This window comes from Mucor mucedo, assembly GCF_025094135.1.
Source record: "Mucor mucedo strain NRRL 3635 chromosome Unknown EV154scaffold_19, whole genome shotgun sequence".
Lineage (NCBI taxonomy): Eukaryota > Fungi > Mucoromycota > Mucoromycetes > Mucorales > Mucoraceae > Mucor > Mucor mucedo.
The window spans coordinates 266,601-290,882 of record NW_026252303.1 but is presented as its reverse complement, the minus strand read 5'-3'; the positions used below and the strand labels follow the sequence as shown (position 1 = coordinate 290,882).

Genomic DNA, 24,282 nt, shown 5'->3' with positions numbered 1-24,282 from the left:
CCCTATAATCGTGGGAAAATGTTAAATAGCTTGATAGTATTTTGTTGACGACTTCAAATTATTGGGATTACAAAAATGAAAGAAGACTCATTCAGGCTCATTTTCGTACGATTCTTGATATCAGCACTTACTTAATTAAATACAATAATGCATAATAGTTTAGAAATTTTATCAAAGACCACTTGTTAAACTAATTAATTTTACATGTTCGTTGTAATATAGTGGGTTCACTATGATTTATTGTTAAAAGATACTCCGATATTCTTAGACATAATGACAACGACGTGTTTGCTTTTAAATACAAATATGCTTTGTAGATCTTGATCCGCGTAAAGTGACAATGGAGACCGAAACGTTTTCTATCATCAGTAGAAATCTGATTAGAAACATTGTTGCTTCTTTTTTAAATATTATTTGAGAAAAGCAAAGCATCGTTACAAACAAATATTGATCTGAATTGACTGACTGGAATTAAGAGACTATTGCTTTGTTTTTTGTAGTCAAATGGATATAGAATACATGACATTTATTTTATACTGTAAATAACTTTTAAAAATACAGTACTTTTTAAGCTAATATTACCATCTTCAGGCTTCACATTTAGTATTTTACATTTGTGCAGTCTAAATGACAGTTTTAAGCCATCTAGAAAAAATGACCGCCGTACAGGCTTTTGAATCTCAGAATCTGTTTCCATCTTAATTTTTTGTGATTTTTTTTTTTTTCGCACCTTTCTCTTTCTCTTCAAACAAAAATCATGACATTTACAAGCGTAGAATATGCTGAGAGTTTAGATAATCAGGACGCATTGAGAAAGTATCGAGATGAATTTGTGATTCCTACGCTCCGTGACATATCCAACGGAGATTCTGGTGAGTGGTTCCCCTTTTTGTTGATGTGCGTTAAACTAACAACTTTTTTAAGATGAACCTTGTACTTATTTGTGTGGAAATTCGTTGGGTTTAATGCCTAAGCGCTCTCGTGAGCTGATTAATCAAGAACTAGATGCATGGGGTAGACGTGGTGTAGAAGGACACTGGAATCATCCTTACAACAGACCTTGGGCTACCATTGATGAGTTGGTAAAGTCTCCACTCGCAAACCTTGTTGGTAAAAAGAGATAAATGACAACCAAAACAAGTTGTAAACAATGAGTCTTTTTTTTTTTTTTTTTTTAGGTGCCAAACCAGTCGAAGTGACTGCAATGAATACGTTGACATCTAATCTTCATTCGATGCTTGTAACATTTTTTAGACCCACAGAAAGTCGATTTAAAATCCTGATTGAAAACAAGGCTTTTCCTTCTGATCATGTACAGTAAACTTCTGGTTTGAGTTGATTTTTTTTTCTCACGCTTTTATAAAATAGTATGCAGTTTCTTCTCACCTTGAATCACGCGGTATTGATCCTGCTGTCGGTCTTTTAACTATTTCACCTAGACAAGGAGAACATGTGTTACGAACATGTGATGTTATTGACCTTATTCAGAAAGATAAAGAAATTGCCGTAGTGATGCTTTCGGGAGTGCAATATTATACAGGCCAGTTCTTTGAGATTGAAAAAATTACAAAGGCAGGCAAAGACGCAGGATGTATAGTAGGATGGGATCTTGCACATGCGGTGGGAAATGTACCACTTTCTCTACATGATTGGGATGTTGATTTCGCCTGCTGGTGTTCATACAAATATCTCAACTCGGGTGCAGGTGGTATTGCCGGATTATTCATTCATGAAAAATATAAAGATGATACAACTCGACCTAGATTAGCTGGTTGGTGGGGTAACAAGAAAGAAAACCGATTTGATATGTTACCAGAATTCCAAGCAAGTGAAGGAGCTTCTGGATATCAATTAAGTAACCCTAGTATTTTCACGACTATTTCGTTGTTAGGTTCGCTGCAGATATTTGAATCTGCTACGCTTAAAGAATTACGTTTAAAATCAATTTCTTTAACTGGTTATCTCGAAAAGTTAATTCAGTCTCAATTGCAAGATGAGTTTGATAAAGATCTTATACGTATTCTAACACCAAAAGACCCTCAACAACGTGGATGCCAACTCTCTTTGGAATTCCCCCTCAAGATGATGCAAGTGTTTGACGGTCTTCATTCTCGAGGCGTTATTGTAGATGAACGTAAACCTACTGTTATTCGTGTAGCTCCTACCCCTCTCTATAATACTTACAAGGATGTTTATAACTTTGTTATACAATTAAAGGGAGTAATGAACCTTGTGTATAAATAAATAATAAACTCCCTCTTCTTTTTTATTTCAAAAAACTTCATCAATTTTCAAGGATATTTACCATCTTTGTTCGGTAGTAAAAGGGGTGGAGAGGCTCCGAATAGAAGGTAAACGGTTCTGCTGACTAGGTGAAGTAGGTGGTAATACTGGTGGCGGTGCTGTTGCTGCTGCTGGTGGTGGTGCCGATGCTGGTAATGCTGGTGGTGGTGAACAAGATTTGGATTCGCCATGTAGGAAATTATTAACGACGGGATCCATATTAATTGAATGTACGTTTTGTGCTTTTATTATTGTTCGTAACATGTCTTCGATAGTCTTTAAACGCTCTTCTATAGCCTCCAGGGCTGCTTTACTGGGAGCATTTCGTTTATCTTCATTAGAACAAGAAGGGTAGATGCAAGGAACTCCCGATTTTTCACAATTTCGGCAAGGTTGTTCTCCATTGCACTTAGTTTTCTTTCGTCGGCATTCGCCACATGCACTGACTATCTTTGCACGTTTTCTGCGTGGTTCTGCTATTTGTTCATCGAGTGGCATTGGAAGGGGAAATAAAATAAAAGAGAAAAGAAAGGGGAAACGAAAAGAAAAGAAAACACCCACGTTCGACAAACCAAAATCGCAGTTATTTTAAATTCAGACTTTTTTTGGATCACTAACCTTTGAAATAACACAGATATTTGGTCATTTATCTGCTTAGCATTTTAGGCTTCTTGAAGGAATATCATCTGTATTTTATGGTTAAGACCGTACGCTATGGCTTTCTGGCTGTTTGCTGCTGATACAAAAAGAGATGTCTTTTATAAACGGATCAAAAAATTAAGAAAATAGCTTAAGTATAATGATATAGTGTCAAAGCGCTTGTATTGAGGCAAGTATAAATATTTATAATAAATAGTTTTGGCAAAGTACATATCTTGTTGTGGGAGGAAAAGCACATTCATCCAATTTTTTTTGTGAGCAGTACAGGTTTTCAATATTTCGGCAACAATCATCAATTGTAAAATGCATATTAAATTTTAGTAAGGCTGATATCGTCATCACCTCTGCCGGCAGGAAAGACCATAATTGTAGTATTCAGATGGTATAAACTCGTATTGTATCATATGTCTGTTGACGCGCATTTTTTGGTCTCAACAATTTGTATTTTGAGGATACCGATGTAGGCTTTCTAGTCAAAGACTTTAGAAACTATTGTGGGGAAACCGAATGTCCTTAGCACAAAAGAACGAATGCAAGATCTTCTATACTTGCATATTCTACTTTGCAATAAGGATCCTCGGGGGATGGGATTGGTAATTATGAATTTAATAAAGACTTATCCTTTAATTCAATGCTCGTCGCGTCACGGTTGGAATTCGATGTGCGAAGGCATTGGGCATGCATAAGCCTTGTTTTGTTTGATGTCGTACTCCCACCTTTTTACAGTGTCTGTCGTATACCGGCAGTAAACTATATAACTCAAACACTTAGCCTCTGTGCACGGTTAAGAAAGAGTGGAAGTTATTCTCTAGTTCGGAGGCAGGTGTCGTTTATACTTTTAATGATTGTTCTTGCAAAAGTAGTTGCTGCTTTTTGTGGTAATTTAAGTTGCCTTTTCGCAAAAAATTGAGACCGTTGTGTCACTCCATGCGCATTTTCTCTTTTTACATCGCATGGGCTGCTTCACAATATATCAATGACTTGATAAGATATACTACTATATATTACATACAGTTGTAAATTTCATAAGATAACTTGCTATTAACCGATATCCATCAGTGCACACGTAGACGTTGGCCCGATCCCTTGGTAAAAAAAAAACCACTTGTTTGTTTGGCTTAATTTTTCTCCGCTGACTGCAAGGATTTATTCTTAGTTGTCATTAAACGGGCACACCTTGCTGTTCCTTTTTCTTATATTCATTATGAATTCCCTACTTTCTCGCATTGCAGAAGTAGAACATAAACCACTTTCTTACACTATATATGACCAGTCTTCTCAATCAGGATCTTACCATTCTCGTAATATATGCATCGACGATCCAACTGAACAATCTTCGCGTTGGTCTTCTGGTTCTCATGACCAATCCCAATTCATTACTCTTAAGCTTGACAATCCTTCTGTAGCTTGTAAGATAAATGCACTCTTTTTCAATGACATATCAACTGATTTATTTGTTTTAAAGGTGATATCTTGTTTGGAAAGTTTCATCGCAGTAAAGTAGAGCTGATACACCTATATTTTTTTATTTTATTTATTCATAATTTTTTTTTTTCAGGTCATGTATGTAACCTAAAAGAGTTTAAGATTTACGGTGGTATGGATCCACTTGAGATGAATGAGTTGTTACATAAAGGTAATACAAAAATGTATTCACTCGTATTGTGTATTTATAAGCTATCTTGTTAGGTTTAACTGATGATAATAAGCCTGAAACGTTTCCCATAAGATACACATTTAATGATTTGGTAATACATTTTTTTATGTGCTCTTTCGCCTCTCGACAAATTTTAAAATATCGCTCTAGGTATTTCCAATCCAATATATAAAAATTGTGCCATTGGCCACTTTTGGTGTCAAATTTAATTATAGTATATGGTACGTGCAGGTGAAGGGAGTTCAGGATCCAGAAATAATGTCACAAGTCTACAGTGCATTTATACAAGTAAGTGCCTAATTAATATCATTTTTTTGGGTATAACCGTGTAACTGTTTTTATAGCACAAAGAAAGGGAAACTATTCGCATGTGTTTAAAACATTTTAGACAGAAAAATATGATGGATGTATATGAAACATTGAAATCGAAGACAGGCATTGAAATTGAACATCCTATGGTTGGAAAATTACATAAATCTCTTGTTATTAATGGGGATTTTGATCAGGCAGAACAAGTTATTCTGGATGCAGACAAAAAAGCTATTTTTCACCCATTTGTAAAGGATTCATCATTTAAACCGGATTGGAAAAAGCTGGATGCTTTTAATGACGGTAAAAGTATAAAGTTTTGTATGTGAAAAGGGAATATTCAATTAGGTTTCTATATTTTTAGAGGGAAATGCACCATGTGCAAGAGGTGGGCATCAGCTATGCATAGACCCTGAGCGTGAAAAAATTTATTTATTCGGTGGATGGGATGGTAAAGTAGAATTAGCGGATTTCTGGTGTTACCACATCAAAGATAATTGTTGGAAACTTCTGAGCTCCGATACAACCTCGTAAAGTGAAATTTATGCAAAGATATCAAAAACGCACTATTCACAGCTCATCATTTCTATACCATACAGACAAGGTGGGCCTTCTCCTAGATCCTGCCATACCATGTGTTATGATCCCACAAGAAAATCAATTTATGTTCTCGGTAGATTCAAAGAATATCAACTATCACCTTCCCCGGATCCTGCTTCATTTGAGTCTGAATTCTTTCAATATTTTATCGAGTTGGATAGATGGGTTAAAATTAGTGACAATACTCTGGTATGTAAATAAAAATCTCTGGCATATTTTCTGTTTTCTCAAACTACTCCAGTTAGATGGCGGTCCTCCTCTATTGTACTATCATGAAATGTGTGTGGATCCCATCAGTAGAAAGTTATTTGTATTTGGTGGCCTTGTTCTTACACCTGATCCCGTTCCTGCGACTTACGGCGGATTTTATTCTTTCGATTTGGATCAGTGTAAGTGGAAAATTTTAAGGTAAAAAACTACGCCCACCCAAGTAAATCATGCAAGTTCCCAACCATATATTTTATAGATACGATACCAACTATATTCAAGCGCCACTTGCGCCACCAGCAACTCCCCCGAATTTCTTTCTATCTGCAAATTCCACCGGAGTATCCTTTGTATGTTCGCCCAACTCTTCGCTCACCATTAAATCCCGCGCAGGACATTCCATGTTACTAGACTCTAAAAATCAGAAGATTTATATATTTAGGGGTCAACGATCCAAAGAATGTCTTAACGATTTGCAATGTTATTTAATTCAACAAGACAAACTGATCACCATCACACAAGATTTTTCGAAAATCATCGGTCCTGAATTAGGTTATACTCAGCGTGCTGCTATTGATGTTGAGACGCAGGAACTGTATATATACTTTGGGCTCTTCCAAAACAGACCCGCAGATGTTGTATATAATTGCTTCTGGGTTTATAGTATTAATCATAACACGTGGGAGAAGGTATTTGAAAACGATAATCAGGACGCAGCTTACTGGAGCAAAGTCAATCACAAAGAGCCGTATCCTAGATATAGTCACCAAATGGTCTATAGCCCAAAATCAAAGACATATTTTATCTTTGGTGGACATCCAGGTGATCGAACAAATGTCCATAGACGACTTGATGATTTCTGGATGCTTAAACTGACAAAGTAAGCTCATTTTAGTTATGCTCCCTTTTTTTTTTACTCAATTACTATTAGACCAGATACAAATCAAGTTGTACGCCGTTGCCAATATCTTCTAAGGGCTCAAAAGTTGCACGAGTTATGTAAACAACGGTGCCAGAAATATGACCAACATGATATCAATAAAGATACGCAGAATGCCTTAGAATACTTAAAGCGCCGTGTCACACCGTTAGTCAATTATGAAAATAAGGAAGAAATTGAACATTTTAAGCAGCTGTGCATGGAGTTATGTATATCACAAGATAATAATGATACTAAATCAGTTACGTACTCTTCCCAATCAATCAAAGGTAAAACCAAACCAAAACAAAAAACACAAGACTGTCTTGAGCTTATTAGCTAATTTGTTCTAGCTTAGATGATAATTTTTTGGATCGTACCAATGTATTTCAGGCCTTGTTAGAGTTTTTTCCCGGATGCATGAAGGAGCCGACTGGTACCTTGATTGACGCTGTTAAAATTCTATGATAAAAAATAAAAAAATTATGTTTATAGTCTTTTGCTTAATGTAAATACAAAAAAGTCCCTAGCTTTCTATTTCAGACTAGACGAACAACTGATTGTGCCTGTATTTTATAAAATAACCACATTTACGAGGATAAATTTGAATAAAAAAAGAATAATCGTTTTGTTTAAAGCAGCTATCATTGTATCTACACACACTACATTTATTAGAGAGAATAATAAAAGTGAAAAGAGTGGGATTTGAACCCACGCCTCCGAAGAGATCACGACCTTAACGTGACGCCTTAGACCAGCTCGGCCATCTTTCCTTAGTGGCTGTTAAGTTTAAATAAAATAAATAAAATAAAAACTAATATAAAAATGACGTCATCATAAATCACGTGAAAATCACGCTTCGCAAATATGATTGGCTAATAAGTGATTAGATAATCATAGTTTGCTATCTTTGTTTTGCATGGAGAACAAAATAAAAATTAAACCAAAAGTAATACTGTTAGAACTTGGATACCACTTTATTATGGACGAAAAAATATAATTAAAAAACGTATTAAAAATTTATTCCAATTGTATTCATGGTCTATGAGAAAAAACTATGGATATTTATATAAAGAACTGGGATAGTTCTAGGGAGAATAGTAAGCGCCTTATTGGATCATGATGTAATAATCTGGTGATAGTAAATAATCAACATGTCTTTGAATTTAGCCCTCCTATACTGAATATATAAATATTAGTCAGAGGGATCAACAGTTATAACATCAAATGACAAGAGTAATATTTGTGCTCAGGATCTATTAATATTCTATAGTCCAGGCCCATTCGATTGTATTGCTTTTGCCCTGTGTACAGACTCCAACGGTAGGATGAGAACAAGCGGGGTAATGTGTGATCCATGATTAACTTTTATATTTATTATCCATCCTTATTGTGATGTGACAATTAACTTTATTATTGTCTATGATATCCTCAACAATCTTCACATCACTTGAAAACAAACTATGTACCTTAGAGTTTGAACTACTTGACCGAATAGAACAACCCAAGTAAAATTGAATAAAATGACTGAAAAAAGATCCGTCTCAGAACATTGAAGTACTCATAATTACATCTTGTTTGATATTTATTCAATTAATTGTCTTATTTCGGAGCAAGTACATCAACAAGGATAGCATAATGATCACACAAACACCACCGTAATCATATAGTTAGAAGTATTTGTGAGATGTATTTAAACTTTTAGCTGCTGTAAATAACAGTACAAAAGCTAACATCGAAGGCGTCATTATTAGTTTTACTTGCCTGAAGTCTTTTAGGACATGAAAAATTGTCTTTGGATCAAACACATTTGATAAACATAGCCCACTGTTAACGATTCAAATCCGAAGCACTCGTTGTTTACGGAGATGTTCCAAACTATTGGAACAAATGGGGCTCGTTCCCAAAAAAACGAGAAAGAACGAATGGTATTCCGGAAGATATTTTTACTGTTACCATATCTGAAGACAAATAGAATTTATTATACATTCTACAAAAGTTTTACATTTGAGTAAGAGCTAATTAATTATTTGAGCGTGGAAACTATGAGCCTAAAACATAGGATATAACTGATCTTTGGCAGTGCAGAACATATCTTAGCGTTCCGGTAAGCAGGTGCGGCAATGCTTAGAGCCTAATGGCCGGACATATTGACCAAGTCCGGCATACCTCTTTAAGTATACTTTACACAACCATTGCATACAAACCTTCTTTCTTATCGACACAGGTAATGATCATGACATGATAGACTCATAAATACATCAATTCTCATATAAACAAACTCTTTATTTTATACCATTACTTATCAATTGGATGGATTTTTTTTTTTTTTTTTTTTTTTTTTTGATTTTACATTTCTTTTTACCGAATGTGGATTACAGTAGACTAGCATGGTTGCTTTGAATTTACCCGCCGACGTCTTGGCTACCGCTGATGGCACCCGTAAGCTTTTCAACAAGTGGTCTTATGACGATGTTGAGGTCAAGGATATCTCTCTCCAAGATTATATCCAAATCCGTCAACAAGTGTATTTGCCCCACACTGCTGGTCGTTTCGCCGTCAAGCGTTTCCGTAAGGCTCAAGTAAGTTTCGATTTATCGATCTTTAAAAATTCGCCGTTACTAAAAAGTGTATAGTGTCCCATTGTTGAACGTTTAACCAACGCTCTCATGATGACCGGTCGTAACAACGGTAAGAAGCTCATGGCTGCCCGTATTGTTCAACATGCTTTCGAGATTGTTCATCTTTTGACCGATGCCAACCCTCTCCAAATCCTCGTTGATTCCATCATCAACTGTGGTCCCCGTGAAGATTCCACCCGTATTGGTTCTCAAGGTACCGTCCGTCGTCAAGCTGTTGATGTCTCTCCCCTCCGTCGTGTCAACCAAGCTATCTCCTTGTTGACCACCGGTTGTCGTGAGTCTGCTTTCCGTAACGTTAAGACTGTTGCTGAATGTCTCGCTGATGAATTGATCAATGCTGCTAAGGGTTCTGCTAACTCTTATGCCATCAAGAAGAAGGACGAACTTGAGCGTGTTGCCAAGTGTAAGTTCATCAAATCCCTTTATTTTTTAACATGTATTAACTTAAATTTTTATAGCCAACCGTTAAGTTTTTCTATTTCGGCTACTCATTTCTGTTGCGATCGTTTATACACCAATAAAACATATACAACAATCATTTATTCAGATTTCGAAGTTATTCGTGCGTTCGCAAGTAGTATTTATTTAAAGATATATGCATAGAGTTGCCAAGTAGATCAGAGTTTGCGTGGGTTGTTGATCGAAATGTACATAGTAGATTTTGTGGGGTTTTATTTATACATTATTGGTTATCTTCTTGTGCGTAATATAATTTTCGCTCATCAATTTGGCGTTCAATGGTCGCCAACTCGGGAATTCTTAGATACGAGGTTTTATAATACTGCAGAACCTCATCCAAAGATAAATGAGGGATCAAGTTCCTTGATTTTCTATATTAGATCGATTTTTGCTAAATGTGTCAAATTACTTACTTTCTAGGAGCCACCTTTAAACAATGTTCGGCATCCATATGTAAATCTAATACACTGTCATAATGCGCACCCGGACTAAAAGCGATACGAAGTGAATATTCCTTATCAGATCCGTTATGCCTATTACGCTCATATAATTCAAATGTAATTTGAGTCAAGACTTTGAAGCGAAATATTAAGTTGTTAGTTTAATTGACCTGACACTTAATACTAATAAACTTACAATCTAATTCAGGCAAAATGGGACGGGGAAATTTAGTAGGTAAACCAGATAGATACACCAAGTTCAGGAGAGCATGGACGTGTGATTCTATATATGTAATAATGATTACATTTGACTGTTACAATGCTTGTGAGTTGTACACATACCTTTTGTGAAATAAAGTCTTGTTTTTGGTTTTTCAGATTCTTTAAAATCCTCCATATCGTTCAAAATACTTTTCAATAAGGGTAACCCAATCAGCATACCAATAGTCTTCTTTTCTTTCTCACTGATACCATATTCTTGTGGAGCGACAAAATTAAACAGAACTCTAACATAAGCGTATAAATTGCGGAGATCAGCACTACACGTTTCCGAAAGATCGGCGGGACGATAGCTTCCACAGTCTGAACCACTACTACTGCTTTCGGAAGGAGAAGGGGAAGATGGTGACTCAGGATCATTAAATATAGCCTCTAAGAATTGTCGGTTGTGCAAAGCGTCATACTTCAAGGAATCATATAATTCAGGGATGCCGGAAGGATCAGGGCAAGATGCTTCCTTTTTCATATCAGAATCATCACTGTCACTTACTTGTGTAATACAGAAATTATTGAACATCTTTTCCCAACGTTCTTTAAACAAATTTGGTGATTCGAAGCAACACCAACGACGCTGCAATTGATCTACGTCTTTTGTAGCCCAGTTTAACCGCATGACATCTCTTAAACGTGCCATAATGGAAGATACTTCTTGAAGGACGACATGAGGTTGGGCCATGCTTGCAGGCCATCCACATTGTGCTAATAACACGGAAGGGATTTCATACCCGGGTCTAAGCAATGCCTTGAGCTGCTTCTTCACAGCGTCCATTTGCTCTTTAGCAGCATTACTATCGTCTAACAAGTACTTGCTTTCGGATATTACTCCGTCGATTGATTCAGGCCGACCCAGAAAATAACGAGTGAACACGTCCGCTGAAAAGAAATAAGAAGATGTGTTATTAAGTACCCTCGGCTTTCTTTATCTGAAATTATACCTGTCGCACGCACCCTGCGTTCGGAACTACTCCAGATTTTAATGTCATCAGTGACATGTTTGTTCAGAATCTTCATATCTTTTCGCAAATTCTCGCCTAAATCGCGAGATTGGTGCAAACCTGCATGAGTAAACTAAATAAATGTTGGTGAGAAGATTTTAACAGCCATCAAGTTCAACGTAACACGTACTTCACCACCCCATTTGATGTTCACTTGTAATTTCCTCAAGGTATTTAAATCTTTATCAAATATAGGCTTCACTTGGACTTTGGTGCCAGGCAATTCGCTCTTTTTTTCTAGGATTTCCTTCATTGCCATTAATTTACTTTCATCTTCCAAATTCTGTTCGAGACATTTGTTGATAGCATTAGTGACTAGTTGCAATTGGTGCTTTTGACGAAATACAACTTCTTGCGTGCTTCCTTCTAAAAGATCGATAAAAGGCTGTGAAACCAATGAAATTTTGTGTTTGTTTTTTGGTGTACGGTCACCATGACGAAATACTGCAGCAAAACCTTTTAGTCTCCAAGAATTTTCGGGCAAAATTTCACGAGGAATATCATGGAGGGTGGTAGAAGGTCGTCGTTGAACAGACCGTAAGAATGATTCGCTTAAGAGTTTGGCGCATTGGTCATAGTAATGTTCATTTCCCTTCACAAAACTCCATCCATTTACATCGATAACATATGACTTTCCTTTGACTCTCAATAGATCAAGTCCACAAATCATTTGGCCAAAAGCCTTTGAAACTTTAGCTGCAATTACCTTTTCATCAGGTGTCAATTCTGTGACATACCGAATCTCTTTTCCTTCAGTGTTACGCTTTACCAAACCGTCGACTGTGGGTGATCTAAAGTATGTAAACAGTCAATATACGTTTAAACATACATGACACACATACTTTCTTGTTTCAGCGTGAACAAACTGTGAGCCTACAGTATATACTTTGACGTCCTCGCTATTTTCTGTTACCATCATTTGCTCATAGATCCATGATCCTTCGGTAGCAGGCAGATTAAGATTCGGATCAAACTCACTTGACTTGTTACCAACCTTATATTCGAATACAGATTACTACATTTAAGCCCAATAAATGAAATCCGACAAATACCTTTCTAAATAACCGTCTTCCACCTCCACCATTTTCAGTATCGTAGTATATATTAATGTTATGGTTTTCGCTATCTACAGGTTTTTCCAAAAAAGTCTTCGACAAAAAGGCTCCGTCAACTTCTACACCTTCATCAGTGACTTTATAGTTTTTAGTGTTTTGACTATATTTTCCTAACACGCGATTGATATCCATGCCAGAATGTTCATGAAATGACTGAGCTGCATCAGGATCTACTTTTGCGCCACCATCACGCGATATGACTAGACGAGGGGGAGTAGGTACGCCTACAGCATCCAAAACGGCAAGTACTATACGACGGTCCCATAATAAAGACTGCATACATACGTCATTGACACAAAAAGGGCTACGAAGTTTAACATATTGAATTGCTTTATCCAAAGGAAATCCATCAGAAAAAAAGCAAATCAAATAATCACACCCAGGCCAATTTTCAACGGCTAAAAAATTATGAATGAACATATTCCCATTTTTGAAGAAATTGTCATACCTTCGTCAATGATTGTCTTGTCACCAAATATTACCACTTCAAAATCTCCGTACGCAAGCATTTTATCTAATATACAGCGCATAGGTTTTGATCTTGCTTTTCTATCCATGGCACAGATACCAAGAACATCTACAGGGATACTTTAGTCTAACTTTAAGCATGTTTTTTTTATTGAGCTCACATTTTGCTTTCACCGAGGTAGTTCGAACTAACGGCGGTATTGAAGTTGACGGCATTTAATCCAGCAAATTATTTTTTAGAAAAAATTGAGGAAAAGAAAAAGAAAAAAAAAAATATGGGAAAAAATGTAATTCTGGTTTACAAAATTTGAAACCTCTTTTGACAGACCTACGGACATTTCTATATTGGGCTCTTGTACGACAACTTTTCACGTGAGCGTCTAACCAATCAGGAACTAGCAAAAAAAAAAAAAAAAAAAACGCAGAATTCGCAAAAGAAATGCTCACTAACAGGGTCGAACTGTTGACCTTGGCGTTATTAGCACCACGCTCTAACCAACTGAGCTAAGCGAGCAGATGATATAAAAAATTGTAATAAAATATATCCCCAAACATAAAAACGTAAAATCACGTGACCCTATACACACCCTGTTCAATTTTGATTGGTTGGGAATTATAGTTTTTTCCAAAAACGTAATTCATAAAGTTTTGAACTCAGATAACTAGTATCACCATTTGCTTATAACTTGGATCCACCCATATTTGATGTAATAGGATATCTTGTTAAGAACAACCAAATTACCTCCTTTTTCTTTTTTCCATCTACATGATCTAGACTTATGTTTATTCAGCGATAGATGTTGCTATCATCAAACTTAATATCCAAAGTTTGAAGTTGTGGCTGTAAAATCCGATGTCTAAGAGACAATAATTTCAATCTAATTTAAGATAATCCATTATTAAATGCTTAATTTGCTCTTTTATATATATTATATGTTCATGTTTGTTAATTCGGTGATTCGTATTTGCTGTATCGGTGATTTTTATATGTTCCATATTTACATTAGAGTAGCTGTGAGACAGTTTTGTGATACACCAGTGGCTTTATGCCACTCTTATCTGATCTCGTCGTATAATATAGCCTCTTCAATAGATACATTTTCTTTTTAGTTCTCAATTATACAGTTTGGTTTTTACATCTTAAGAGCCTTTATCTTCAAATTTATATTTATACAAGACAGCGTTACAATCTTATTATTGTAACCTTACGATAAATAAATATGTCATATTTATTATACATAATACTAATTATATATTTGTGTAAATGATCATTAGATCATACTTGATTTATTCCTTGTAGCATTACTATAACAGATTACCGCAAGAGAGTTTACCTGATATTAATTTTATGATAATAATTTATTGATAATTGTGGCAGATCATCATATATAAACTTGTAAAAAAAAAAAAAAGAAGACAGATGGTGTTGCTGGCTTGTTAAAGTGAAAAGCAGTAACGTGAAATAAAGATAAAGAGTAAAATAAAAGCTTTTAAAGAGTGAGCACCAGACTATACGTTGTCAATTAAGATAAATAAAATATAAAGATATAAAAGGGCAATGCTACGACGAATCAGATATAAGTGTCTTCGAACGAGTATAGTAAAATGCAAACGGTAAGACTATTCAGTGCTGGTTTATAAGAAAGTTTTTCGTACAATTATTGTAGTGATATATATATATATTTAAATGAAACCAGGCTTATATAAAAAAAGACTAAATCAGACTATAGTAAAGAACAAACTAAATTATTTTTCAATACTGATAATGTGCTGTGATAAAATCATATCATTAAGCTAAAATGTTTTGAAAGAGAAAATATAACCCTCTTCCCCTCTTTTTAAATAAAAAGAGGGCGAGTTACAAAGTTTCATATGGCCAAACCCTAAAATAGATTATTCAACGTGGAGCATTTGTTTTATGCAAATCAACTTAACCAATGATAAACATTAATGTTTGCCACATTTTGTTTTGGAAAAATAAACAAATATATTACGGGATTGGGCGATACAGCTTGTGGTCTAGGTTTCTTGGTACCTTGCGGTAGCTGTATTTTCCGTCATCAGAACCACAATGTATGACAAGATCCTATTTAGTATGGGTTGGTGGAGTCTTACCTTCCCACTGGGCGTGTATATAGCAGGTACATTGTCTACTGGAGATGTGATATATTCTATGTTCTTTCGGGTGATTGGGGCTATCTTTACATGCTGTTTGGTGGTACTTTGTTAGCAGTGCCAGGTTTAACTATACAAGGTGCTTTTACGGGTAAAATTTTTCAGGCTCCATGTCTAACACCTGTCAAGGATGCTGCTCCATCATAATTTTATTTTCAATATAGAGCGTGCAAAATTAATAAATAGTAAATAAATGTGTAAATAATAAGTGTAACAAGAATGGCAAGGGGAATAATTTAACGGGATGCAAATGTGTTGGGTGGAAGAATATTCTCACATTCTTCTTCTAATTCTCTTAATTTTGATTGTTCGTCTTCACCGAATGTACCTCCACTGGCCATCTTTTTGCCATTCACGACCGGGTTATTCTGGCTCCAATATTTAATCGAGTCTAACATATACATGGTTTTATCTCCATTTCCGTTTAAAATGTCTATTTGTTGTCTTATCAGTAAAAAAAAAGAAAAAATGCATCTATTCATTACATATGTCTTACCTCGCACAGTACATGCACCGTCAAATTCAACGCCTTCTACCGTCATGAACTTGAATGCTGCAATGATACGATCCATACTTTGGACATTGGATGATTGTGAAGGGTTTGCGATTGGTCGCATAATTTCTTTACCGCTCAAACTTTCCAACAAGTCTAATAATGTCTCACCAGTACACAGATCCGTAATTCTCTGCACATGATGTGATATCTGAACATTGCTATTAATCCAATCCAAATACCGCTGTTGTTTCTTTAGCATACTTGTCGCAGCATGGTCCACATCCACTTCTTCTTCCTCATGCGGGTATAAATCTCCACCATATCGATTCACTTCAATCACACTCATATGTTCAGGGTCAATCAAATCCTCATCTTCTTCATCGGGATAAAATATCCTACTGCTAGGACTGGCAATGGTGGATGGAGCATGTTGACTTTTACGAGTGGAACTGCCGCTACTTTCTGTGATGGATCGACTGAGATTCGCGCCGTGTGAGCTATTAAAACCTGAATCTTTGAGTCGTGTGCTCATAGATGAAGGTGCTCGGGATGATCCGTCTTCTAGAGCCATATTAGAGAACTGCTGATCCAAGTTGTTCTGGATACGATAATTAGGGGTAGGTGATCGACTGGTGTCTTTGAAATTAAATAAGGTGGAAGGAGGTCGAGGTCTCATTTTACGAGCCATTTCTAATGAAATGGTAGGGATGGTACTAGACGACATAACTGGAGCTAAATACAAAGTGTGTTTAGTTTAAGAAAATACTTCTGTTAAGTGACTTACTAGCAAAATCGCGTGCAATAGTGGCCTTCATAAGGGCTTTTAACCAATCTTTCATGGCTTTTTCATGTTCGGTAAAAAAATAAAACGTACGTTCCTTTCCATGATGTGCCTTGAAGCAATATTTTCCTGGATGAATAGATTCGTCCACTTCAATACGATAACCCTTTAAATTGATAATTCCCTTCATGCGCACAGCCTATGATAATAATTAAATTAAATTAATTTTTTTTTGTTGTCCGTAGGGTTACACACGCACACACGAACCTTTGGGCTTTTAAAATAGAATAGATTGTTGGACTTCAGCACAAACCATCGTTTATTCCAAGTCTTATATTTATCACCTTGTTTATACAACCAGCCTTCCATATCCGGCGATACGGATACTTCGGCTAAAGAAACCACATCTTCGGAACGTCGTACCATAGTCGCTGAGGGTATCACGGACTGGAGTTTGTTATTGTTTGGTAGCAACGAGCTCCGCATAAAGCTATATCGGCTGGATGTAGAAGATCTAGGTTCCTCCATCTTAATATATACACAAACATTATTAATATATAAGAAAAGTAGCCTAAACTTTTTTTTGAAGGTTACCTCTTGTGATTTCATATTATTCATTGTGTTACGTTTCCATTCGGATGAAGTGCTCATGGTGGGAGGAGGAGGGTATTGATGAGAAGTAGGACGTTGGGGTGGATTCATCTTTTGTCGCTGCTGCTGCTGCTGCTGCTGTTGCTGTTGTTGCTGTTGCTGTTGTTGCTGTTGTTGTTGCTGTTGTTGCTGTTGTTGGTTATACTGCTGTTGTTGCTGATTGAACTGTTGAAGGTTGAACTGTTGTTTTTGCGGTGGTTGATGCTGCTGTTGTTGTGGCGGTCGCACAGGTTTATCGGTGTGTGTGTTACTGATCGAACCCTGACGTTCTACCAAGGTGGATAATCGAGGCGATGAAGCAATAAGGTCCATATCTAATGGAATGGATGGCCTTGCTAACAACTTTTGAGAAGGCAATTTGGAGTTTCGAATGACGGTGCTATAATCGGATACTAAATCATCGTCAACATAGGAAGTTTGCTTATTACTGTTGTAAATGACCGAGATAGGGTTTTCTGGAATAGGTGATTGAACCCGTGCTTCAGCATACTAATAAAAAAAAAGCAAATATTAATAATGAAATCGCCTCTTTGATGTTTTCATTATTTACTTGTTGTTTTTTTGATTCTTGACGTAACACATTAATGGCACTGTGTATTTTGAAGCGTTTACCAAATGTTGTCACTGAAAGCTCTTTCAACGAATCCAGCGTCAATTCTAATAAAATGTCTCCGCTTATTTCCTGATCTAAAATTTTTTTTATTAAGAGAGAGACTAAATCATAATCAATGGTAATTTTACCTTTAAAATTTTCTGCTAGTTCTTTATCGAATCCAGCGTGAATGAGCCAGGCTGCAACTTGTTCTGATGTCCATTCATTTACTGGTGAGTCTACCGCAAAAGATTTCTGCTGACTGGGCTTGATTTTGGATATGCTGCTTTCGACAGAATCAATCTTGTCAAGTAAGGTACGTGGTGGTTGCTTTACGGTGTAGCTAATTGGAAATAAACCTGTCTCGCCTCTTATATTACGACCCTGTATTTTTTGTGTTATTAGACAGTGGAAACTCCTTATTTGTTGTTTCGTTGTTATTGTTATTATACCTGCCACCAACCGTCATTGTAACCTTCATCCTTCTCCAACACAATGACTTGTTCTCCCACATTAATAGAAATTTCGTCAATATTTTCTGCTTCGAATTTATGAACTGTGTAAACAATTTCTCTCCCTGCCATTGATAATGAAATAAAAATAAGAATAAAAAGGGAAAAAAAAAGAAAAAAAAAAAAGGGCAAGTTTAATTTTTTTTTTATTATTGAACAGTAAGTTACACACAACTAGATTTTCATTTGCAAAGTTTCAATTCTTCTGCGCGCGTGTGTATGTGTGTGCGCTTGCGTTTTTTTGTGCCGACAGTCAAGGTTGTCAAGTAAAAAAAAAAAAAAAAAAAAAAAAAAAAAAAAGCAGGGCACGAAAAGGAGGTGGAGGCAAAAAGATAAACCCATTCTTTGGACAAAGTAGAATTTTTGGCCCGGAAAAATCCATGACGTTTTCAGTAACAATAAATCCCATATATATTTTATTTGCCGAATTACTCCCTAATACATAAACCAGAGGTTAGTGTTTTTGTCTAAAATTAAACTCTTCCTCCTGCTGACTTGGATAAATTTAGGTTCCAGCTTGTCAAAATCTAAAGGCATGTCGATTAATCTAATCAACGCAGCATGTGCGATCCAGGATTGTCTTTCCAGACTACTAACATTGCCATAGCTTCCCTTTCTTTCTCTTTTATATCATGAAACACAATTAGAAAGTTCTGACAAAATTGTTGGTATCCATCCTTATCACACCTATGGTCCTACTTTATCTCCTTGCAGACGGGTATGTCCTCAGTAGTCCATGCTGATCGAACGGTTCAATCATATGTTTTGAACTCATGAATGCCATCGACGCAACATTCTACACTTCTGGACTCTTCAATGTCCTGATCCTAATGCCTTTTTCAACTGTCGTTCATAGCAAGACATGTGCCGCAATTCGTACACCACTACAACATACAAAAAGCATGTGTTGTTGTAGGGTCAAGGCATGTTTGCGAGTTTCACACAAGCTTACGATGCGTATATGATACATTCAAAACTAAAACACCATCACCGTACTACACTTATCAACAGTATTAGCAAACTCTTATAATTTTTACTAATGACCGTTGAACAAAAGCAGCTAGATTCACCACCAATAATCAGTGAGAATGTGGCATGGAGTATACGCCTCAGCATAGATGGCGAAGGTAAAAAAGCGATTACATATCAATAACAGTTACAGAATTGCGTTGAGTGGGGGTTCTGATAGCATAAGAGTACCATGTTTTATAATGTCATTGTAACTTTCTTTTCGCAGTGATTGGTATAAAGGGGTTAGAGAGATGGCCTTGAATCGACAAATCGATGCCTGTGTATCGCATGCATCTGGCCCCATATTCTTATTCTCATTGCTTACAAAACGCTATAAGAGAGTCAATATAATAAATGGGCGACGGAGGATGTCACCGCATTCACTTAATTTCGCCTTTCCCCTTTTTACTAATCGAAGGAGAAGTACAGCACTCCAAGTCGACATACACACGGTTACTGATTTCTAGAGATCGATTAAGAATCCTGGCTATGTAGCTAAGCTAAACCATAGTAAAACTTATGGGTTTGGAGCTGCCATTGCGCAGATAATGCCGTACCAATTATGTCCATATTACCAATCGGTAAACCTGACAGTAAACCCCATACCACCTGCTGTGAGCGCATATTTTAATGTATCAATTCTACAGACAGGTGAAATTACTAATCCATTGGTGCCAACGTTGAAAACCCCGTCCATAACACTACACGATCGCAGATGTAATGATTTCTCCAGACTCTTCTAAATTGTTTACCGCCATTAAAAGTGCGTACATCAGAGCAGTAAATATGATAGAAACGTCTATTATTGGGAAATTTTTATCGAAGTCATGAACAAGGGGTTGATTTGATTGAACTGGATGATATGGAGAAAAAAGAGCCAAATTTTCGGCTGCTGTATGTCATTTTAAAGGGAGCTGTCAACTAGTATTTCCCACTTTAATCCTTTTCTTCAGACTCTCTTTTTCTGGACCCTTCTGGAGCCCTGTACTGTTGGCGTATGTGCAATGGTATCTCTACTATCTCGGCCCATTATAGCGTTACGAATATCAGACGCTAGTTTTGGACTTTGACTTAATCTCGCTTCTTGAATCCAATGAATAGATGATTGCAAATATGCTCTTTCCGCTGTAAAACGTTCGTTAAAGCCGTTATTCTCTGTTTTTTTTTGCTTTATTAGAAATGGATAGTACTTATTGTCATGTGTATAGACCAGACAAGATGAATACAAAATAACTTGTTTGATCGACTTGTAAATGTATCGCCCTTACCCCAGAATGATGTATGCGTTACCTGTTACATTAATGTACGATTTAGTGGGAGAACTTCAGTTACTGTTTGTTAGTTTGTGCTATTGTTCAATGTATAGACGAACAACTTATTTAATTATAAGTAAACACTCACTCACTAACTAACGCCGAAAAAGTAACAACAACCTCTTATTTAAACAAAATACATTGTTTATTTTTAGTAATAAAAAGAATGTCTTTTGCACTTCTTTGATTTGATCTACAGCTCAATATACACTTTTCTCCTTTATAGCGAAGGATCATATGTATGTAATACAGAATATCCTAGTACTACTAGTTTATTGGCGGTATTTATGGACGATGTCAAATAATTGTAGTTTGCAACATTTTTTTTAGTTGCATCTGCCCCAGCCACGATTCGGTGTGTAAGCATTGCCTACATTATAAAACTAGTTTATACCTCAACATAGGAATAGTCATTCTCCCTTAATTTAGTTAAGGTTGTAATCGGATAGCCACACACGGGGATGAGGCAGGTATTGTATTATTGGGCTTACATAATAATTATAATAATTCTTTTAGTAATCTATGCTGTCAACAGTATCAATGGAAATCAGGAACTTGACAAACAAATAATTTAGGGTAGCATATAAGTTTATCTAACTTTTTTTTTTTCGTATTTGAATTTAACAAGATTGAAAGGATCATTACTTGTAGAGTAAGGGGAAACAAGTTTTTTGTTATCATGTACTAAAGAAACCTAAGGTACATATTCTTTACAGAATATCAGAACAGTATAAAGCATATAAAATTTATATTTATAAAAAAAAAGCGTCAAAGATCAAGTCAGATCGAGGATAATACTAAAGTTGTCGATACAGCTAATATATGGAGTCAGGAGAGAGACAGAGATAGAACAATGGTTTGTTGAGTAAAGCCAGCATCAAGAATTTTCGAAATGCAGGTTTTAATTAATTCTATTGACACCTTGAAAACCGAATACAGAAACAGGTTAAAATAGTCTCATCAACACATATGAAAAATATATATATTTGAATACAAGGATATATGCACTAGGGAGTTTTAGGGAGAGCATCTTGTTGGTGCTTAAAACGTGTGCAGTTTCTATATATTCAACGTCGTTGAGTCTATATTATGCGACAAAGGTTCAGATTGACAATGTAAGAAAAATGTACTCTAATTTTATCATACATCACATAAAGAGTGTCACATATTACTACAGAAAGATTATTCAAAAAGATCTTCTTGTGGTGGGCGAGACCTCTCTAGCGGTGGGGGTTTGAGTAAAAGAAACCACTAACAGAAAGTAAATGTAATTTATAAAAAGAGCTATTGTTAGTGACTAACTATCGTTTTATTAACAAATGCACTCTCTTTGACACAATTTCTGAAAAAAATAAACTATGTAGAATATTGGGAAAATATGGTTACGGAACGGTCTACGAATTCCGAGAGATTAGCGTATTGTGATATCGTTGAGAAATTAAGGACACTTTTAGCTGCATCACTTGAACTCGCGCCCAAAAGATAATCTAATTTGTGGTTAATGTCAGTTCAAAATGCGTTTTGGTTACACATACACGTGTTGTCTTAACTGTTTTCCATCATGTTTACTTGATGACTTCAATTATCAACAAGAAATTGTTACATTTGCACCAAATTAAATTACGTAATTTTTATTTTCGTTCAGAGGTGAAATTAACTATGTGAATCAACCAATGTCTTTAGTATTGGTTAGCAGTACGTTGGAATGTCTAACTACAACTTGGTGTTCTTCCAACAACTCCAGAAGCGATTGGAAAAGTTGCCCGTAAATTAATTAGGGAGACTATTTATGCGTTTATTTAATAATGGAGCTCAGTCAGACGTCCTATTTTGATGATATGCATGAATTGTGTTTGATTTTAGTAGTTATATCCAATTTTTTCACGACTTAAGGTATAAAGATTCAGATCTCTTTAACGGATTGCAATATAGCGTAATTCTTTCAACAGGCTAAGAAAGCAAATGATCGTCTCGGCAACAAACCAAAGGGTATCCTTGCCTCCTATTTCCTGGCTTTGGGCATTAATACTAACCTTGTCAAAAGACAAAAAAAAAAGGACTAATGTTCAACCCAATAATGTTACTTTATTTCATTCTTATCGACCCAAGTTCTTCAACCTCTGTTTTTTTTCCTAACAGCCAGTTCTAATTACATTTTATGTCTATGCTACATTTATAATATACCTCTATCCATGTAACACGTAGTATTCTTCGTAGGTCATAAAATATAATTGCTACTTGTAAAAAAAAAAAAAAGTCGTGTATTTATATACATTTTTTTATTCATTTATCCATATTAGTTGTATGATTTTGTGATAGAGAGTGTGATTGTGTGCGTGAGTATATGTGTGAATAAATCTATGCTTCTTGTTGAGCCAAATAACCTCTATTCTTGATATCGGAATAATATTCTATGAATAGAAGAGAAAAAAAAAATGGTTAGCAGAAAGAAACATTCAGAAAGAAAAAGAAAACTTACTGATATCCTCCTTTCGTAATGGTGCTGCGAATTTGGGAGTTTGTGCAAACTTTTCGGGATGGACGACAGATCTCAAGGCAATTTCGTTATAGTAACGAGTGGTGATTTTTCCGCCGGCCTTTTCGATGGCCTCAATAGCCTTTTGTGATGCTCTTGAAACTTCAATTGTGATGGGAACATTGAAAGTATCAGCGCCCTATTATAAAGCATTCTTTAACAAAATGTCCTTGTCTGTTCTTTCTTTCTTTCTTTTTTGACTTACAACACTCAAAATCTTGACACCATCCTCAATTTTATGTATACAACGGCTGTCTAATAAATGCTTCATAGTGATGGGTTGAGAAGCGTCGATACGACCAGTGGTGATCCAATGTTGAAGACGATCCAAGTTTAATTCTTGATAATCTTTACCATGGCTATTAAGAGAAAGAGTCAATATTATTGCATTCACTGTTTGAAAATGCTTACATGTTAAAGAAACCACGCTTGGGCAAACGTCTAACTAAAGGAGTTTGACCACCTTCGAACCAAGGAACAGGTTGACCATTACCACATCTAGCTTTTTGACCCTTATGACCACGACCTGAGGTCTTACCCTTACCATAACCAGGGCCACGACCTACACGAGTACGCTATGCTGAAATTTCAGTTTCATGGCACATATTCGACTTTTTTTTTTTTTGACAAGTTACCTCTGAGACAGCTCCGTGATTATCTGATAAATGAGCAAGGTTGACAGGTGTCTTGGGTGGTTGAATGGCTTGTGTTGAAAGCGCACGAGCTGGCAAGGCGCTTGAAAAGCAAGTCTTGGCGGTAAAGACTGAACGAAGCATTATTTTTTGAATGATCAATTTAGACAAGGGGAAATAGTAAGCCTCCGCCCTTCTAGGGTATGTCCAAACTGAGAAAAAAAAAAAAAGGTCCTCGCCTTTCATCTCCGATATGTGACGTCTCTTACAGTTTTTTTATGAGGGAAACAAGCTGTAGATTTTTGATGGCCAAAGCAACCATGGAGCTTCTGAACCGGGTTTTGAGGCTAACGACTACATTTATTCTCCCGTTAGATCAAACGCCATATAATTTTTAGGTCTTTTGGATGAGCTTTTGGTCCCTAATTAAACTTAAATATCCAATAAAAATTTTCCATATGCTATTAACTCTCTGAAGCAAGAAAAATGAACTACAAAATTCGATTAAAGATGTACTTTTGAGGCAATGACATATTGAGCTGTGAGTGCT

The 24,282-nt window shown here is 36.0% G+C and overlaps 7 protein-coding genes and 2 non-coding genes across 9 annotated transcripts; 3 read left to right on the top strand and 6 right to left on the bottom strand.

Annotated features, from left to right (window-relative positions):
• Nucleotides 1-519: 519 nt before the first annotated feature.
• EV154DRAFT_108664 (kynureninase) lies at nt 520-2,273 on the top strand. The gene is made up of 4 exons (XM_051593890.1): nt 520-872; nt 925-1,110; nt 1,179-1,312; nt 1,369-2,273. The coding sequence occupies exons 1-4, from the start codon at nt 758-760 to the stop codon at nt 2,242-2,244; spliced, it is 1,311 nt and encodes a 436-aa protein (XP_051460597.1). The 5' UTR covers nt 520-757; the 3' UTR covers nt 2,245-2,273.
• On the bottom strand, nt 2,274-3,178 carry EV154DRAFT_108687 (uncharacterized protein). The gene has a single exon (XM_051593891.1). It carries the CDS (start codon nt 2,779-2,781, stop codon nt 2,302-2,304), a length of 480 nt encoding a protein of 159 aa, XP_051460596.1. The 5' UTR covers nt 2,782-3,178; the 3' UTR covers nt 2,274-2,301.
• A 903-nt stretch (nt 3,179-4,081) lies between these two features.
• On the top strand, nt 4,082-7,157 carry EV154DRAFT_499577 (Muskelin N-terminus-domain-containing protein). Its single transcript, XM_051600493.1, has 12 exons — nt 4,082-4,352; nt 4,409-4,438; nt 4,502-4,579; nt 4,633-4,691; nt 4,751-4,888; nt 4,945-5,212; nt 5,274-5,439; nt 5,509-5,698; nt 5,751-5,917; nt 5,976-6,596; nt 6,648-6,925; nt 6,994-7,157. The coding sequence occupies exons 1-12, from the start codon at nt 4,148-4,150 to the stop codon at nt 7,101-7,103; spliced, it is 2,310 nt and encodes a 769-aa protein (XP_051460595.1). The 5' UTR covers nt 4,082-4,147; the 3' UTR covers nt 7,104-7,157.
• A 168-nt stretch (nt 7,158-7,325) lies between these two features.
• Nucleotides 7,326-7,408, bottom strand: EV154DRAFT_t32. The gene has a single exon. It is a non-coding gene; the product is annotated as a tRNA-Leu (tRNA).
• Nucleotides 7,409-9,025: 1,617 nt separating this feature from the next.
• Nucleotides 9,026-9,746, top strand: EV154DRAFT_560669 (40S ribosomal protein S5; the record flags this gene model as incomplete). The annotated part of the gene is made up of 3 exons (XM_051605624.1): nt 9,026-9,217; nt 9,272-9,680; nt 9,736-9,746. 3 exons carry the CDS (start codon nt 9,026-9,028, stop codon nt 9,744-9,746), a joined length of 612 nt encoding a protein of 203 aa, XP_051460594.1.
• Nucleotides 9,747-9,833: 87 nt separating this feature from the next.
• Nucleotides 9,834-13,307, bottom strand: EV154DRAFT_499567 (histidine phosphatase superfamily-domain-containing protein). Its single transcript, XM_051600492.1, has 9 exons — nt 13,195-13,307; nt 13,014-13,142; nt 12,503-12,963; nt 12,293-12,444; nt 11,581-12,241; nt 11,391-11,523; nt 10,519-11,328; nt 10,373-10,459; nt 9,834-10,309 (listed from the first exon to the last, which is right to left on the bottom strand). Exons 1-9 carry the CDS (start codon nt 13,247-13,249, stop codon nt 10,146-10,148), a joined length of 2,652 nt encoding a protein of 883 aa, XP_051460593.1. The 5' UTR covers nt 13,250-13,307; the 3' UTR covers nt 9,834-10,145.
• A 166-nt stretch (nt 13,308-13,473) lies between these two features.
• EV154DRAFT_t31 lies at nt 13,474-13,547 on the bottom strand. Its single transcript has one exon. It is a non-coding gene; the product is annotated as a tRNA-Ile (tRNA).
• Nucleotides 13,548-15,444: 1,897 nt separating this feature from the next.
• Nucleotides 15,445-18,312, bottom strand: EV154DRAFT_536747 (uncharacterized protein; the record flags this gene model as incomplete). Its single annotated transcript, XM_051604160.1, has 8 exons — nt 15,445-15,641; nt 15,705-16,436; nt 16,489-16,684; nt 16,753-16,999; nt 17,318-17,625; nt 17,687-17,823; nt 17,878-18,112; nt 18,181-18,312. The coding sequence occupies 8 exons, from the start codon at nt 18,310-18,312 to the stop codon at nt 15,445-15,447; spliced, it is 2,184 nt and encodes a 727-aa protein (XP_051460592.1).
• Nucleotides 18,313-22,821: 4,509 nt separating this feature from the next.
• Nucleotides 22,822-23,934, bottom strand: EV154DRAFT_499558 (ribosomal protein L18e/L15P). Its single transcript, XM_051600491.1, has 5 exons — nt 23,736-23,934; nt 23,512-23,675; nt 23,306-23,459; nt 23,044-23,239; nt 22,822-22,975 (listed from the first exon to the last, which is right to left on the bottom strand). The coding sequence occupies exons 1-5, from the start codon at nt 23,874-23,876 to the stop codon at nt 22,923-22,925; spliced, it is 708 nt and encodes a 235-aa protein (XP_051460591.1). The 5' UTR covers nt 23,877-23,934; the 3' UTR covers nt 22,822-22,922.
• Between the last annotated feature and the right edge of the window lie 348 nt (nt 23,935-24,282).

Bases quoted from the DNA above. Each gene is read 5' to 3' on its own strand.
- EV154DRAFT_108664 (XM_051593890.1), top strand. From the start codon at position 758: ATGACATTTACAAGCGTAGAATATGCTGAGAGTTTAGATAATCAGGAC. The intron at 873-924 runs GTGAGTGGTTCC...AACTTTTTTAAG, and splicing joins CATATCCAACGGAGATTCTG to ATGAACCTTGTACTTATTTG. The intron at 1,313-1,368 runs GTACAGTAAACT...TTTATAAAATAG, and splicing joins AGGCTTTTCCTTCTGATCAT to TATGCAGTTTCTTCTCACCT.
- EV154DRAFT_499567 (XM_051600492.1), bottom strand. From the start codon at position 13,249: ATGCCGTCAACTTCAATACCGCCGTTAGTTCGAACTACCTCGGTGAAA. The intron at 11,524-11,580 runs GTACGTGTTACG...ACATTTATTTAG, and splicing joins ACATCAAATGGGGTGGTGAA to TTTACTCATGCAGGTTTGCA. The intron at 10,310-10,372 runs GTAAGTTTATTA...TTCGCTTCAAAG, and splicing joins CATTTTGCCTGAATTAGATT to TCTTGACTCAAATTACATTT.
- EV154DRAFT_499577 (XM_051600493.1), top strand. From the start codon at position 4,148: ATGAATTCCCTACTTTCTCGCATTGCAGAAGTAGAACATAAACCACTT. The intron at 4,439-4,501 runs GTAAAGTAGAGC...TTTTTTTTTCAG, and splicing joins GTTTGGAAAGTTTCATCGCA to GTCATGTATGTAACCTAAAA. The intron at 5,699-5,750 runs GTATGTAAATAA...AAACTACTCCAG, and splicing joins AAATTAGTGACAATACTCTG to TTAGATGGCGGTCCTCCTCT.
- EV154DRAFT_108687 (XM_051593891.1), bottom strand. From the start codon at position 2,781: ATGCCACTCGATGAACAAATAGCAGAACCACGCAGAAAACGTGCAAAG.
- EV154DRAFT_499558 (XM_051600491.1), bottom strand. From the start codon at position 23,876: ATGCTTCGTTCAGTCTTTACCGCCAAGACTTGCTTTTCAAGCGCCTTG. The intron at 23,460-23,511 runs GTAAGCATTTTC...TTCTCTTAATAG, and splicing joins AAGCGTGGTTTCTTTAACAT to CCATGGTAAAGATTATCAAG. The intron at 23,240-23,305 runs GTAAGTCAAAAA...GCTTTATAATAG, and splicing joins GTGTCAAGATTTTGAGTGTT to GGCGCTGATACTTTCAATGT.